Source organism: Corapipo altera, unplaced genomic scaffold (genome assembly GCF_003945725.1).
Source record: "Corapipo altera isolate COAL_440 unplaced genomic scaffold, ASM394572v1 55, whole genome shotgun sequence".
In the NCBI taxonomy this organism is placed as follows: Eukaryota; Metazoa; Chordata; class Aves; order Passeriformes; family Pipridae; genus Corapipo; species Corapipo altera.
In genome coordinates this window covers 8680366-8697456 of record NW_020884882.1, presented here as the reverse complement: position 1 = coordinate 8697456, position 17091 = coordinate 8680366, and the positions used below count along the sequence as shown (strand labels likewise).

The 17091-nt window shown below is 44.7% G+C and overlaps 2 protein-coding genes across 5 annotated transcripts in view; both read left to right on the top strand.

Annotated features, from left to right (window-relative positions):
* ARIH2 (ariadne RBR E3 ubiquitin protein ligase 2) overlaps positions 1–14816 on the top strand; it is a 32838-nt gene extending 18022 nt beyond the window's left edge. For 3 of the 4 annotated variants that reach the window (XM_027640819.1, XM_027640822.1, XM_027640821.1), the window contains 12 exons: positions 1438–1501; positions 3835–3982; positions 4500–4621; positions 5520–5629; positions 6631–6748; positions 8216–8266; positions 8366–8387; positions 9889–10040; positions 11094–11237; positions 11586–11654; positions 12595–12678; positions 13148–14816. In XM_027640819.1, coding sequence (XP_027496620.1) covers positions 1438–1501; positions 3835–3982; positions 4500–4621; positions 5520–5629; positions 6631–6748; positions 8216–8266; positions 8366–8387; positions 9889–10040; positions 11094–11237; positions 11586–11654; positions 12595–12678; positions 13148–13219 — 1156 coding nt within the window. In that variant the 3' untranslated portion in view covers positions 13220–14816. The remainder of the gene's footprint in view (positions 1–1437; positions 1502–3834; positions 3983–4499; positions 4622–5519; positions 5630–6630; positions 6749–8215; positions 8267–8365; positions 8388–9888; positions 10041–11093; positions 11238–11585; positions 11655–12594; positions 12679–13147) is intronic. The other variant, XM_027640820.1, reaches the window with a different exon arrangement.
* Positions 14817–16997: 2181 nt separating this feature from the next.
* P4HTM (prolyl 4-hydroxylase, transmembrane) overlaps positions 16998–17091 on the top strand; it is an 18219-nt gene continuing 18125 nt past the window's right edge. The window contains exon 1 of the mRNA XM_027640305.1: positions 16998–17062. Within this exon, the coding sequence (XP_027496106.1) occupies positions 16998–17062 (65 nt within the window). The remainder of the gene's footprint in view (positions 17063–17091) is intronic.

The following is a 17091-nucleotide window of genomic DNA, read 5'->3' as shown; positions in this document are numbered from 1 at the left end:
TACTGTTATGCTTGGAACCCTGTAGATGCATTTATCTTAAATTTTGAGATAACAGATTGAGAGTACTGCATCTATTTTTATTTGTTTTAACAAATAAAAAGATAACATATGTTCTGCTTTGAACATAGAAGCCATAAGTCATAAAGGAGCACCGAACCTACGCTGATGTGCTCTTTAGCAGTACATCCACATTGAAGTTTTTGCTCCTTCTGACATAAGTGATGTTTTTTTTCCCAAGCTGACTAGTATTTGGAGAGCAGGAGAAGATGGTGTGAGAGAACTGAGAACTGCAGCCCCCTTGCTTGATCAGTGTCACTGTAACAGTCCTCCAACTGATTGCAGAAGCAGGGTTCAGACTCTGCCCAAACATATGCAGGAAGTGTATCCAGAGGCACTGCTGGCTGGCAGCCCCTTCACAAAATACTGGCTCAGAACTAAACATTGTCTGAAAATAGAGAGAACATCAGCCTGACTCATTCTGCCATGCCATTTTTGGCCCTGTAGCCAGCAACTTCATCCAGAGAACGTATGGAAAATGCATCTCGTGTATGGATGTTGTTGCAGCATCTTTGGTAACTGTCTCATTGGTTGCCTGAAAACTTTTCTCTGGAGGACAAAGAGGGTGAGATTCCCGCAGAGCAGCTCAGGGTGATCCTGCAGATTAACTAGTGAGATTTAAACAGGAGGAAAATTGAGGAAAAGTTTATTTCCAAAGCTATGACTTTGCAAGTTGTTCTCTGGTTGATCTAGTCCTCAGACTTCTGTCTTGGTTCAGTGACATTATCAAATGAAAGCTCGTTAGTACAACTAAGAAGTGCTAATGAGCAGGGGGGACTTACAGCATGGTCACTATAGTGATGCTGCTATTTCTGAGTTCATTGATATAAACATTCCTCTGCAAGGGAAATCACAAACAGCAAAATGTGTTTAATTCTAAGGCTGCTGATAGACAGCTTCATACGCTTAAGGGGTGCGAATCTGTCACTGAGGAAATACTTAACTAGATAATAAACTGGAGTTAAAGTGAGACTTAACCAGGCTAGCTTGGTTTTACAAAGGAATAAGAGACAGACAGGAGCCTCACTGGAGTGTGTTATTGTGGACAGTGCTTAGGACTGCTGTAGGAGTGTGGATAGAAAATATTAGCTTCAAAAATAAATGTTGTGAAAAAATAATCATCAAGAAGGATAAGGAAAATGTTAATCCATTACCAGGAGAAGTATTATTCCTGTTTTTGAAGAAACTGTCATAAAGTTTTGTTGAGAGCTCAGCTCTCTATATGAGGGAGCCTCACACAGGACACATTTCAACTTTCCTTGTTGAAACCTACCCTACCATTTGCACAGAACCAATTATTTATTCAGGCAACAAGGATCAATTTAATAATGCAGAGTGTGTTCAGAAACTGATTTGATCATTCTTCAATTGCCTTTTCAGGCACAAGTCTAATGCTGCCCAGTTGCTAGTAGAAGCACGAGTTCAGCCCACCTCATCCAAACATGTAAGTATGATAACTATCTCAGTCTGTTCCCTTGGCAGACACTTCTGACCCCCCTCGTGGGGGATTGCATTACTAATGGATAGTCTGTCCCATGTTAACCCTTTGCAAACTCAGGTCTGATACCCTAATTCAGTGCTGAGTGTACTTTTTAATGAGAATGCCTTCAAGAGATGTCTGATATTTAAATAGCTGCTTTGCTATTGACTTGCAGGTAGTGTTCAAGAATTACTTTCTTCAAGAAAATTAGGATCATTTTTTGACTTGAGTGATGGTACACAATGGAAGGAGCACAGTAAATGGGCTTGGCTGCCTCTTCCAATTCTGTTCTGTGTAAAAGACACTCAAGGGAAGTTTTGGCTGCACAGAGTGAACAGAGCTTGTCCATGGCTAGAACAGAGTTTTGGGGGGTTTTTTTAATTTTTTTTTTTACCCTGCAGTGCTCAGCTTAGGGATGGTTAAGCTGAGTCTCCCAGTGAGTGGTGTTGCTTCTGAGCCAGTCAGTACTGATATGTAACCAACAACTTGTGTTTTGCAGCCAGGGTTACACAGGTCTTCAGATACTTCCCCCCACCCCCTTTAAATAGAAACATCCTGTCGCATGTTACAGATTTCATTCGCAGTGGGTGTCTTGGTGCAATGCACAGTTACCCCAAGAACACTTTGCTATGTGTCAGATTTTGAGTGATAAAATACTACATCTGGGAAACACACATTGGGCTGGGGGAAGGGGAGATTTTAAAAGCCTGGTCTGGCATCTGAGCTGTCTTGTAACTAGCAGACAGTGAAAATACTAAAAGAGCTGACAGGAGTGACTCAAAATAAATTATCTGCCTAGAGTCCAGAAAAAAAAAAATCTTTGTTATTTACCATACCTGCAAATTAGTCCATATATTTTCAGATATGTCTGAATCTTTTGTGAGCTCTCACTTAAGTACCCCCCACTGCAATGGTAATTTCATTTTGGGCAGAAAAATATGGTTAAAAGGTTGATTTGAGTCTTCACAAACTTGGTTTGTTAGGCAATTCATTACAGTCTGTTTGTGTGTGCTAGAGCAAGCTGCTCTGTGCTTTGGCTTCCAGTGCAGAATAATGATATTTTGGGGGCAGATGCTCATAGTGAGTGTCTGCAGAGGGACTGACTCCGCAGGGAGAAGCTTTAGTGAGCTCAGAGAGGCAGCTTGTGAGGGTTTGAGGTAGTGTGTGTGCTGTTCAGGGTGAGCAACTGATCCAGGCAATCAGTGCAGTTTCAGACTCAGTGAATCCTGTTCTGGTCCATAAGTGAGGCCACTTACAACAGTCATATTATTTCCTTTTTCACGTGTCCATGCCATAAATCAAGCTCTGTCAGTCATGTGGCTGCATATTGTGCTGCTGCTCCTCCATGTCTCTGGCATACAGAGCTTGGCATGGAAACCAATGGCAGTCTCACACCAGCTTCTCAACAAGTGGCAAAGGTTTCAGTAGACAAAAAGTGATTATATGGCTTCTCTCTGAAAGGAGAAATTGGAACATAAGCTCCTGCTAACAGCTTCGTAGAGCCTTGTTTTTGATGAAGCTGTGCTAGACCTGGTTCTGCAGGTCCCAGGGGTGAGCAGAGATGTATTGAAGGCTGGATCTGTTGTCTGGGGATTAGCTCTGCACTACCCAGGGGGAAACCAGACTGCTTCTCAGTGGTTTGGTGAAGCAATAGCAGAGTTATGCCTGATTTGAAACAAAGCTTCTTAATCCTTTTCATCTGAAGGGATGATGCCTGCTTTGCTAAATGTAGCATCGGCAGAAGAGAAGAGATAGAAGATGATAGTCTGAGAATTCCCTTTCCTCTCTGTACGAACACTTTACATGCTACACTTTCAATTGCCTCTCCTGTTACCCAGAATTGTTGTCCAGTAAAAGGACATTGCTAAGCCTGCTTCCAGCTATAGTTTCTCTCCAAAGCCTGTGGAACAGTGATAATCTGGTCCAACTAACAAAGAATATCAGTAAATCCAGGGAATGCCTAATAAAAGGATGTATTTCTTCATTTTTCAAAGAAGGCGAGAATAAGAACCAGAAGAGTAAAGGTGAGTTCTGGATAGCACTAGTTGAGAAGCAGGAACAGTTCAGTACTGTCAACCTGTTGTGTTATATGAGTTTAAAGAGGTTTTTGAGAAGGACTGACTGTTTGGGGCGGTGCATCACCTCAGCACACCAGCTGCTTATGAACCAGTTCTGGCCTGGAGCTCCCCTGAGACGTTGTCACAGCGAAGATGAATGCAGTTGTCTGTGGATGAGGCGAAAACACTCTGGGAGAGCTGGGATGCTTTCACTGTAATGCTGGTTTGTGTCTCTCCCAGGCAATGGTACATTCCTCCCACCACTGCGCGGTGTGCATGCAGTTTGTCCGGAAGGAGAACTTGCTCTCTCTGGCTTGTCAGCACCAGTTCTGTCGCAGCTGCTGGGAGCAGCACTGTACAGTGCTCGTCAAGGATGGTGTTGGAGTTGGTGAGTTCAAGGTGGACATGGTGCTGGGTCCATATTTGCCATGCTGGCCATTCTGATGAGTCAAGAACATGACTGTAACAAGTTAGAAGCTGCAAATCTGCTGCACCTTGAGTTTGCATCTGTGATGATGTACTGTTGCAATGCCCCTGGAGTGCTTGTAGATGCAAACGTCTGTTCCCTTTGTCTTGGGTAGAAGCCAGTAGTTGCCAGAGTTGCTTTGGGCTTTTTGTAGCCTGTCTTTCATGCTGGCATGGCAGTAGCTTACAATTTGCTAATTTAAGTGTCTGACCTTGTGAATACTGGTTGAAGCACTTACTGGTTCTGGGTACACATGCACCCTGTCATCTTTCGCTACAGACAGTTGGGCGTCAGCTTTTCAGCAGCCCTTGATTTGTTTCACAGTTGTGTCTTTCTTGCCACAACAACAGATGGCACCTAGGAAACTGTTGAATGCTCTCTGTGCATTCACTCCTTGGAATAAACTGCACTGTGCTAAGATGTTGCTCTCTTTTCTTAGGGGTCTCCTGCATGGCTCAGGACTGCCTGCTTCGGACACCAGAAGACTTCGTGTTCCCATTGCTGCCTAGTGAAGAGCTGAAAGACAAATACAGGCGCTACCTCTTCAGGGACTATGTGGAGGTAGTGGGTTTTTTCATTTTTAGGATACCCTGGCTCAAATCACCAATGACTTGCAGAAATTTTGTTTCAAGTGTCTTGCATTTTTGATTAGAACTGCAGTAACTGCAGCAAAATTGTCCTCAATAGACATGATGTGGCAGCTCCTGTAGGACAGCCTCACTGGCAAAATACTCTAGCAGGTTGCCAAAGTAAATTCTGCTGTAAGGTCACTCAGTAACTCCTTGGCTGGTGCTTCAGAATTCTCGGAGTGTTGCAGCTGAGAATTTCAAAACTTTGATCTGATTTTTCAAGTCCTTCTTGTTCTTACATAAATATTTGTAGGTTCTGAAAAATAGGTCCCTCATCTTAGTGTAGCCCAGCTGAATTGGCTTCTCAATTACATTTTATATGAGGTATTTTGAAATTAAAGCAGGAGTTGTTAAGGCTAAATGTGCAGGAGTGTTCTGGTGACTGGCAACACTCAAGAAGCAGTGATGCAGTATGAAAGAGTGGTGTCACCTCTCCTTAATAGAGACTCTTTGGGAAGGTATGGCCACCACAGAAGAGCAACTAAATAGCCTCTGTGAGATAAGGAGAGGGTGGGAAAAGAGCTCAAATGGAGTAAAATTGTTTGTTCCTGTTGACTGTTAGTGGTGTCTTAATGGTTGTATTGCTGTGCTGACTTGGTCTGTAACCCTCCATTTGAATTCCATGTTCTAGAGGAGCTGTAAGTAACTAATAAATGTCTTCAACATTAGGAAAAGGAGGATCTGTTCTGTTAGCCAAGACCTGGTGACAGTTGTCAGTCTTTTTCAATAAGAAATAACTGACTTGTATGTTTTTGAGGCTAGGAGTGGTTAAAGTTGAACAGATTTCTTCTGCGCCCACTGCTGATCTTACCCCCTTGGTGTGCCCACAGAGCCATTACCAGCTGCAGCTGTGTCCTGGTGCAGATTGCCCTATGGTCATACAGGTACAAGAGCCAAAAGCCCGGCGAGTGCAGTGCAATCGTTGCAATGAGGTCTTCTGGTAAGGAACAGAGAAGGTTAAAAATCACAGTATGTGCTATCCTCAGAGCTACTCCTTTTGCTTGCCAACAGCTTTGGTGTGTAGAAGCATGTTCAGTGCTTTGCTAGAGTTGTTTGTAACTTGAGTTCGCTTGAGTAATTGGACACTTGGGGTCTGACTTCTGCAGGTGGTCCCCTCGCTCCCTAAACTCCTTGGAAGTTGGGTGTTCTGACAACCAGGGAATGCAGGGCTTGAATAATCAAGGGGTTACAAATCTAGCATTCTCACATTTTGGCCTGGTTACAAATTTTCCTCCAGGCATAGTGACTGATAGAGATTCTGGTAGCGAACATGGAGTCCTCCCTACTATCTGCTGGTATTAAGTTTTTAAGTTTATTACAAGTGTTTGACTCCCAGAGTGTCTGGGAGACATGTTTTGAGACTCACGTGAGAACACATTTCTGCTGAACAGGAATGTTAATGTTCCTTGTCTGACGGAAGTGAATGTAGGACCACAGAAAAAAGGTAGTTTGCAGAGCTGCTGAAGTGTCTTCTGCTCCTGGGTCTCTAGAATCACTGCTGAGAATGTCTGTGGAGCACAATGCAAAAAGTTTAGAGAACCAGCTTACTGGTATCTCCATGCAAATGGTCCTTACTCACCTGGGGCTGTCAGGTCATGTTATCTGATATCTGCCACTGGAGTCAAGCCACTTGTAAGTCACTGGTGTGCCCCAGGCCTCTGCAGTCATGTTAGAGGAAACATAGGTTCTAGGTAGGGACATGTCAGCCCTCAGACACATGACGTGTCAGAGAAAGCCTCAGTTCACTTTCCTCTTGACTCTGGTTTCTGCACAAGAGGGTGGGGGAGATGTTCAGCCTTGGTCTTTGCACTGTGGTAATACACAAGAGCATTTGCATCCCTTACTGGGCCTCCCAGATTTTGGTCAGGAAAACCTCAATCCTTGAGTCACTTCCTTGGAAATCGATGTGTCTTTCTCTTTTTTTTCCTCCCCCCCATTAAGCTTTAAGTGTCGGCAGATGTACCACGCGCCCACGGACTGCGCTACCATTCGGAAATGGCTCACCAAGTGTGCAGATGACTCTGAAACAGCCAACTACATCAGTGCTCACACTAAAGATGTAAGGCCAAGCACCTGCATGTTATTTGTTGTCCTCTAGCCCTGCCTGGGAAGCAGGATGCAATTCTATACACACATAGCATTGTGTTCTGCTTTTTCGCAGGCTGCAAATTCTCACAGCTCCCTAGGGACTGTCAAGAAGCTTCTGTCAGAAGCTACTGTCATATGTGAAGTAATTATGTTCCTATGCCTGTGATATAACAACTGAGTGGCTTGGGAATGCTTTGTGTAGGAAGCCCAGCTGCCCTTCTGCGGTAAGGACCTGGTGGTCCTTCTTCCAGACCTGGTGTGAATGTCTTTGGCAGCCAGGTGTGCTGTCCTCCCACAGGCAAAAGAATTGTGACTGCTTTGAAATGATCAGTGGAGATGTGTTTAAAATGGAAGGAGAGGGTGTAGTAAGTGTGAAATCAGTATCAAATAAGGCATCAGTGGTGTTTAAGCCTGAACGACTTTGTGGAGTACTGTGAACTGGAAGGTGAGGGAGATAAGGTCATGATTTGTCAAGCACAGCAAAATGGGATAGTTGAACTCTATAAATTAGGCATCAGAGTATTTCTAGTAGATTTAGATCCAAGACAAAAAAATAGTTTACACATTATGCACTCTAGCCTACCTGTAGAATTGTCTTTAAAAGTTATAGATATACTACCTTTATCCTCTAAATTAGCTGTCCGAGATTTGAACTTTTAATGTCTTGGGGATTTTGTGGCCTGACTTCAAAACAGTTCTTAGCTGGCATTTGAGCTACCATGGCCAGTGACAATTGTGACAGTGCTGATTAGCCTGTCTAACAGTGATAATTCAGTTGTGTTAGATTTCAAGTTCCCTTCCTTCTCTGGAGAAGGTGTCAGCATGTGATGGCATTGTTTCTGCTATCCTCATTTGTAGAAATAAGGTTCTGTTATATCAAGCATTCTTCTGGCATACATTTTGCCTGACGTGAAAATTTATGAAAAGCAGCAAAACTCACTTCTTCCATTGTACCTGTGCAGCCCAAAAAATGTAACTGGACTCTCCAGGGTATCTGTGCAGTAAGGATGTGTGCAGCTCTCTATGGTCAGCCAGAGTCTCTGCCCCTAGCTGAATTGTCACCTGTAAGTGGCTGCTGAAGGCAGGATATAGTGTCGATTACCTGCAGTCCAAGAAGCTGTGGAATCTACTGCAATACATGAACTAATTATGTCCTTGTGCCTGAGCAACTGTTAAGTGGTAACTCAGCAAGACCTCCAGTCTTACAAGGAGTAACAACAGTGCTGCAGTGTAACTTCCCTGGCTTTGCCTTTCTATCTTCTTTTAAATGGAGCTATCAGGAATAGATGGGAGGCAAAGTAGAAATGTTAATATTCTCATATATGTGTATGCATATTTAAAAAAAAAAAAGGCAGAGAGGAATAATCACACAAGTGCTGTCATTCTTCAGAAGGCTGCTAGAGACAGTTGGATCTAACAATTGCTTCTGTTTCCTCAGTGTCCCAAGTGCAATATCTGTATTGAAAAGAATGGAGGCTGCAATCACATGGTGAGCAATTCCCTGAACACGTCAAACCTCCCTTGTTCTAAGCGGAATTTTCCCCCCCCACTTTGCACTAACTAGTGCTTCTTGTCTCTTCTTTTTCAGCAATGTTCCAAATGCAAGCATGGTGAGTTGGATTTGGAAGCAGTTTTCTCTGCAATGTTTGTCAGTGGTGATGGTCTCTTCTCTTTTTTTGTGATAGGAAAACAAATTTTGAACATTCACTGAAATATTTTCCCCCTAGTAAAAGATGAACGGGACATTAGTTACAGACCTTCTGTGTGATAGTTTTTTCCCCACTGGCTGTGATCTCAGCTGGGTTCTGATTCAGTGCTGGTTTGGCTCCTGCCCCTGACATGTCCATTGTATAGAGAAATCTCCAGAATATTAACAGTGGAATCCATCTCAGAAGAGAGTATAAAATGCTTTCCATGGAATTGTTTTTGTCATCAGCTGAAAATACTGTCAGAACTGAGCCATTTACTCAGATGAGCTTAAGTTCTTCTGCTTACTGATGGAAATAATGAGCTTCAATCTAGATGAAACTGCAGGAGCTGTGAATTTTTATACGTAGCTGTTGGACTTCTCAGTCCGCTCCTGTTCAATTAGCAGCCTGAGTGTCTTTGGCTCATTGTGTGGTCCTACAAAATGACAACCTGTTCTTGTACTTACTTTTTCATGGCAGAATTAATTTCTGTTGTCTTGTAGCGAGACAGTTGTATTTAACCCTCTGAGTTAAGTGTGCCACTAGAAACTGTTACACTATCAGAACCTTATTGGGAAGATGATTAAAGATTACTGTCCTCTCTCATTTCCTTTGCTCTGGGGTTCTCAGCAGCACTGGACATGCTTTGATGGAGCTCTGTGACAAGGGTGAGCAGGCAAGTGCCACGGTACCATGGGGGCTAGCTGGTGAAAGCTGGTGAATTCTGGAAATGCAGACTTTGATTTCTTTACCATGAGTAACACAGAAGTGATTCGTATTGTAGCAACTTAATCTCCATCTTTTTTCCTTCCCAGTAGAACACCCACAACCTCGCTCTGAAATCAGAAAATTGTCATGTGGGTTTTGCTGTTGCTTTCTTTTCTTCACTTTCTTCCCAATTCAGCAGCTTCTAACTTTGTGTTATAAACCCCTGACATCTGACATTACCTGGGTAGTTCCCTTCTGAAGAGAACTGAGGGCAGACTTTCTTTTGCATGAGTTAGTTCATTTTTGGATGTGACTGTTTATGTTTTGTTTAGACAGAGGTTTGCATGGGGCAGTGGGCCATGGTGGGGAGGAGGCAACTCACAAAAAAGACTGCAGCCTGCCTCTTCTTTAACTTGGAGTGACAGCCTGTGCAGGTTGCAAGTATAATTCTGCCCAGTGGTCTTGGTGTACAGGATGCAGAACTTCAGGATTTACTTTCCACAGTTGCATGGGAGGCCGTACAATTAAAATCTTCAAGGCAGGCTGGTATTTTTGGCTCGCTGTTGAGTTCTGTTATGTAAGATGATACAAAATGTGTATGTTTCTTGGCTTAGCAGAAATATCTGAAAACAGATGGACTATGTCTCCTGAAGCTTTTCTTTCTCAGAGATTTTTTTCTGTGCCTCACAGTGGGTTTTTTTGCTGTTTTCTGCAGACTTCTGCTGGATGTGTCTGGGAGACTGGAAGACTCACGGCAGCGAGTACTACGAATGCAGTCGGTACAAAGAGAATCCTGATATTGTAAACCAGAGTCAGCAAGCACAGGCCAGGGAGGCCCTTAAGAAGTACTTGTTCTATTTTGAGAGGGTAGGAGACATCTCCTTGGCCAGAGCTGCTGTAGCCTTTTAATGCTCCCTGCCTGGTGCAAAGGTCATTGCCAGCAATCTCCGTGCAAGAAACTGCCCAAAGAGAACCTGTGCAGAATTTTTAGGCTCTGTTTTTCACTCAAAATCCTGCCCTGTGAATCCCATTCAAACCCATAATGTCATACCTAAAGAAAATCATATTTGTCCTATATTCCCCTGTGCTAGAGAAAATCAGTATTACTTGTATGCCACTGTATCATTTACCTGCAGGCCGAGTGCTGCTGCAGTAGATAGATATTGCTCCAATCATTTCCTTCCAGGACTGGGGAACTTTAGTTCCTTGAAATCTGTCTTTATAGAGACAAAGAACTAAATAAACTCTGCCATGTTCAAAGCTCTATGTGCTCTAGCAGAGTTTTACTAAAATTTCATGTAATCACATTTTTAAAAGTTGCATCTCTGTCCACACAGCAGTCTCCATGCACCTGGCCATGCAGAGCAACTCTACAGCAGCATCTGTAGAAGAGAGTGTGGTAGAGGTTAAATACTGGTGCATTTCAGTTTCCCCATTAAAATGAGTTTATTCTTCACAGCATGAGCCAAGTCCTGTGGTAAAATAAATATGTTCATTCCTGGTTCTTCAGAACAACAGGCTTTGGGAAATAGCCATGTTTACAATGTGCACATGGAAGTTGCATTTCACTGAGCCTGTGTTAAATGTTAATTTAAACTCTTAACCTTTCTATGGAAATCCTTTAAGTAGGGGAATCGCCATGTCTTTCCATTTTGTTAGGCACAAGGTCGCTGTGTGACCAGAGGGCATTCCCACTCGGAGGAGCTGGGATTGCTCCCTCCTCTTTGCTGCTGTCAGTCTGTTTACAGCTTCTGCCACTTGCTACTGGAGGTGCTGCCTTGCCGTTCTTTCCCACAGCATGTCTTGCCTTGCTGGACTCCTGACCACTCCAATTTCTGCTTGCTAGAGCTTGTGCTTTTACAGCAGTAGTACTCTGTTCTCATGCCGTTTTTTCTTTCCCTGTCTCCCCACCCCTTGCAGTGGGAGAATCACAATAAAAGCCTACAGCTGGAGGCACAGACATACCAACGAATCCAGGAGAAAATCCAAGAAAGAGTTATGAACAACTTGGGGACATGGATAGACTGGCAATACCTACAAAATGCTGCAAAACTACTTGCAAAGGTGGGTAATTGTGTCTTGTTCGGCGCAGAGAAAATACAGGCCAGAATGCTAAATTCATAGTACTGACTAAGGAAGGAAATTTAAGGGTTGTGGGTATGTGGGGTAGTGCCTCTAGTCTAGGACATGAACTAGCCAAAAATCATCTGGTATTGTGAAGTTATGTTTCACAGTGTACAGAGCTGCACGAGTTCTTCCAAGGAAGGTGTAGGAAATTCCACCATGAAGTGTCCAATTGTCCTTGTTAGGAGGTAGCTTCTTAGCTTGTAGTGACCACACAAATGTGACTCTGCTGACTTCCAAGTCTGAGACTCTTGTCCTTTTCTCTCTCTTCCTTCCACACCTGGGCAGTGTCGTTACACCCTGCAGTACACATATCCATATGCCTACTACATGGAGTCTGGTCCCAGAAAGAAGCTGGTAAGATGTTTTGCCTTTTTTTTGCTGATAAATTTTTGGGGTGTAGCTGGCAGCATGCTGGGCTGAATTCCAGAGCCTGGCAGTGTCTGAAATATTAGTCCTGAGTTTGAGGTAAGGACAGGACAAATAGGCATTTTTGCACCTTCCCTCTTCACTTTGAGTTGACCAGCAGCTCTGTCATCTGATGCATTACATTATTTTCCCAGGGGACTTCACTGCACTTTCACTAACAAGCCATTTATCCAGAATGTTTTGAGGCTGGAAGTGTGCGTTTGTTCCTTGGTAAGATTTATCACAGTGCTATGGGCCATATTTCATAGGAAGAGCTGCTGGAGGAGAGCTTTTCTAGCCTTGGATCAGGGTGTAGCTTTGCTTTTTACTCCTGCTGTAAGTTCCTTTGTTGCTTGGTACATCTCATGGACTGGACATGTACAAAAATAACCCTGAATTCACTGAAGAGTTTTTTCTTTGACTCGGCTGTTCTGTAAAACCTGTTGTAGAATCTCTCCCCATGGGATCATGTGCTCTCTGAGGCTGTGGACAGATGTTCTCTTCTGGATCTGAGTGTGCCAGTGGAACAAGTTGCCGCTCCCAGCAGCGGTTAACAATCCCTCCACTCTGCCTGCAGAGCTGCTCATGGGAGTGTTTTCTGACCTGTTTATGGCAAAATGAGCTGAGCTAGGAGATACTTGTCACTTGCAGTGTTTTTAGGCTGACTGGGTTAATTTTGAGTGATGCAGGTTGGGGAGTGCTTACACAAGAAACTCCCAGAAGGGGTGATGCTGTGTAGCTGAAGGTGGATAAGGAGGAGACACAAACCTGCTCTGCCAGCAGAGCTGTCAGCAAAACACATTTGTCTGCTCCTCAAGTGTAGTGTGTGGTATGAAACTGCTCCACTAAACTAGTTTCTTGTTGCTCTCTCTAATTTTGCTCCTTGCAGTTTGAATACCAGCAGGCCCAGCTGGAAGCTGAAATTGAAAATCTCTCATGGAAGGTGGAGCGAGCAGACAGCTATGACAGAGGGGTGAGTGTTCTGCTTGCTTGAGCCTGCTGGCCAGACTTTGTTTGCTGGGCTTAACACTTCTGCAGGAGCACTAAGGTAGTCAAGTGAGAGTTCTGAGAAACTAGATCCAGAAACCACCTTTAGGCAGCAGGTGTTGTAGAAGCAGAGTGCTCACTGCTTATGGAAGAGGAGGGCGGGCTGCAGGGAGTCCTGCAAAGTGAGATGCGACATACAGAGCTCTGGAGGAGGCTCCAGGTATCCCTCTGGTGAAGAGCAGATACCTTAAGTGTGTAGTGGTTTAGGGAGAGCAGGAGCCAGGCAACTGCAGAGGGAGCCCACATCAAAAGCAAGAGGATCTGGGATTTGCGATCCAGAGTGCGTGTGAAGTGTGGCAGTTGGTGCTTCTCACGTGGAGTGTAGTGTCTCCCTGAGGAAAATGAGCTGTTCTCCGGAAAATGTGTGCTGACAGTTTTACCTTCTGTTTTACCAGGACTTAGAGAATCAGATGCACATAGCAGAGCAGAGACGGAGGACCCTGCTGAAAGACTTCCACGACACATAAGACAGGAGGAAGTGACGAAGTGCAGGGGTGAGAGCAGCGAGTGAAGTGATGGCAGCTTCACTGGGATAAGCAGGCACTGCCTCTGGGAGAACACGGCCAAGGACAAAGCCACCCCTCCCCTTGCAAGTCAGACACATGCAAACACCACATCTTAGTCCAGTTTGTTCTCTTATCTTTCTGTTTCTGTTTCTGCCAGGCTAGAGGCCAGAGCTCAGATTGGCATATTTCCTGGGCCATTTCCCTCCTGCCTTTGATGGTTTCAGAAGGGGAGGGAGTTTTTCTCTGAATGGCTGTTAATAGTATTAGATCGTTACAGTTTATGTAATTTTCAACGGTTGTACAATTATACAGACAAACCTTAGAATAACACACAACCCTTTTTAAAAATAAATTGGCAGTGGAGTGTTTTTCCTTAATCTGCTTGTAAATTTAATGGGCTTTTCCCCCTCTCCCTCTCCCTTCCTCTGACCCAAAAATCCTCCTAGGCACTGAAGGAGGTTACAAAATATCTCAGCTAGATTTCCCGATGCTCCTTTAACCAGGGCATTGTAGCATTGGCATTGCATGAGGAGAGTGGCTGGTGTTAAGGGTGGCTGCTGCTGTGTCTGGCCCTACAGCACCAGCAGTGGCTGTTATTCAGTATGATTACATGTGACATCTCTTGTCTTGTAAATCAGCTGGGCAAAATCCAGCTACACAAACAGAAGCAAACAGAGGAATTTCAAGGGACAGACCAGGTTAACACTGGGAGATATGCCTTGAGTTTAAGAGAAATTGAGAGAAATCAGATTCTGCATTTGATGGATTTTAGGTCTTCCATGTAGATTTTTGCTTTACTTGTTTTTGTGGAGAGGATGTTGTATTGCCAAAGTGAATGATGAGGGACTAGTAGCATACAGTTGTTAATCAAGGCTTGGGGCTTTTGCAGAGTGAAAGAATCCATGTTATAACAGTGCCATGCAGCCTGGTAAAGATTATTTGTGCCTCCTGGGTAGCATGGCTGAGAAAATTTGATTTTGTTCATTAAAATGAGACTGAATACCACTACATTATGAGAAGGAAAGATTATGTACAACACACTCCCTGGCACGTGTTGGCAATGTGGACAGGCACTTGAATTCAGGTGCATTACTTGTGCAGAGCCTGCACAAAGCCAGGCAGAAAATTAACTAGCAAAATTAATTTATTTGTATATTAGTATTGATGCTGGTGGGGACTTATCAGAAAATTGATTGTTAGGAGCATGTGGAGCTTTTTTTATTAACATTCTTTTTTCTAATGTAAAATATACACTAAAATAAAAATATGAAAACCTAGTTCATCTTAGTAGGGGTTAACATGAAAAAGATTGCTTAAATGCTGATCCTTGCCTGTCTGCTACAGGAAGCAGGCCACATGTTAGGATTTCACAGGCATGTGTGTCACCTGCACCAGAGCTTGTTGTTTGCAGCCAAAAAGGTGCAGCCGGAGTCTGATCTGAGGAAATCTTCACCTCTGTGGGGAACTCACTTCCATGCTGTATGTGGAAGTGTTGCCTTTGATCTATCCCCGTATTGTTCTTATGCAATGTGACTTGATAAAGATTAAAGTGGAGGGGGGAAAAGTGCTAAATTTCTGCATGTCAGAATAAGCTCACTCCACTGTTGGAGCCTCTTTCATGTGCCTGAGACACATAATCCAGGTATTTGCAGCAGGTGTAATTGGGCTGATGGATTTTATCAAGAGTGATGCATCAGTTGAAAAAAGGAGTAGCTGCCATAGGAACTAATCCTGTTGACGTGCTTGTTGTACACAGCAGAAAATTTCAAACTTGAAAGGCCTTTTCCTTCCTCCCTTCCTTCCCTGGTGTGAGATGTATCATCAGGGAACAGGGGAACATACTGCAAAGAGTGGGATTACAATAGAAGAGGCTGAGGGTAGGGATGGGTTTTGGAGAGATGGCTGGAGCCAGGGAGTGGGCCAAGGAAGGGAGTCTGGTTTCTGGGAGCAGCACTGCTTGCTGTGCAAGAGATCTCCATAGCCATGGCTCCTTGTGTTCCAGCTCTGTTCTGGCTCCCCTCGAGACTGGAGCCCTAGAGGTGTCCTTGCTCCAGCCACTGTCTCCTGACTTCATTCCCTCTGCACCCAGCAGCAGCCTCTTTGTGCCCTCCTATACTCTAGAAGTCAGTCTCTTCCTTCCTCTCCCAAATAATTGTCAGTTGGGGCAGGCTGCACCCACAGAAAAGGTTTGCTGAGACTCCAGCAGTTTGCAGTGCATAGAACCCATGTTTAAACTGTTCTTTAAAATTTAATGTGCAAAGTACTGATTAGGATAAAAGCTGGTGTTCTTGTTGTCTAAACATAACTATCTTAACACCTAATCTCTTTGCAGAACAGATATGTGGAGTTCCCTAATCCCAAAGAATTATCACTTCTGTTACATAATTGTCCAACTTTGAGCTAGATGAGAATGGGGTTTTGTCTCTCTCCCTCCCTGCCTCCTTCCCTCCCTCCCTCTCCCATGCCCCCACAAAATGCTTTGCTATGAATCCTTGTTTGTTAACAAGCCAGGCTATATAGCTGTGGCGAGACTTGCTGAACAGGCTGCTGAGATGTTTGGCTGAGGAATAGCAATAAGGATTGCACAGTGCACCCCCTAATTCTTTCAAATTTTCTGAAACTAGAACTTTGTCAACAGTTCTATTTATTTTTAAACAAAACAAAACACCCTTTCTGGAGGTGGTGAAAGTCCTGGGTTGCATGCATGGATCCTGCTGCTGTACTCTGGGAAAACAACAGGACTTGCTTTTGCAGCCCAAGCAGGGCAACTCCTGTATTGGTGTTGTACAGGAGGTCGTGGACTCCAGGACAAAACCTGCAGAGCACAGGGGCTGCTGGCTCCACGTGTAAGGTGGCTGACACAGCTCAAGAGGAAGGTGGCTGGAGGGAAACAGGTTCTCAACACCCAAAGACAAGGCCAGTTTCTTCCCCTCTAATAGGTACATGGCCCTCTTTGAGTCAGCAAGGTTACATGGATGTAGGTGAATAGAAAGTGGCTCAGGAGCCATTAATCCTGAGGTACAAATTTCCCATGGTTGCGTTACTGCTACAGACGTGGAATGTTTGCTCTCTTTTTTCTTTTTTGCACTTGTTTCCAGCTCCTGCGCCAGCCCAGCGCCTCTCCATCCTTGCATTCAGCACTCTTTTATTTCGGCTTCGCTTGTGTTGGTGCATTGGCTGCCTCATCTTTGATAGTCCTCAGGCTTCCCAGACTGTAACAAAACGTTTTCTACTGATACCGTAAACTGCATGACTGCTGCCCTGGGCGCGGTGAAGGTGCTGTGCCCGCTCGCGGGTGGGGCAGCAGGAGGTTTCTGTACTATAGTCTTGCACTCTAAATTTTAGACTTTTTAAGCAGGTGAAAAAAAAAATAGAACTTTATTTTTAAATGAGGCACTTGTTCTGGGAATTCCTTTCCTGGCCCCGGTCTGGTTGGGGTTGTTGGGCTGTGTGGTTGGGGGGTTCGGCGCTGCTGCCACCCCTTCGCTTTTCTTCGCAGGCACCGGAGAGGGGCAGGGGCGGCGGAAACCGCCCGGGAGACGTTTGCCAGAGGTGTGCCCATGGTTTATTTGAAATAAATTGTGACTTTCTAACTTCGGCGGTGTCCTGGCTCTCCTTGGCAGCGGGATGGGGACGGGGTGGAGGGGAGGTGTGGCTGCTGTCGCTGTCCCCGCCCCGCGCTGCCGCAGCGCCCGCCGGGCCGTTGCCGCGGTGACGCGGGGCCGGCCGGGCCGGGGCGATGGCGGCGGCGGAGGTGCGGGCCGAGGGTCCCCCGCTGCCCAGCACGCCCCCAAGACCGCCGAAGTTAGAAAGTCACAATTTATTTCAAATAA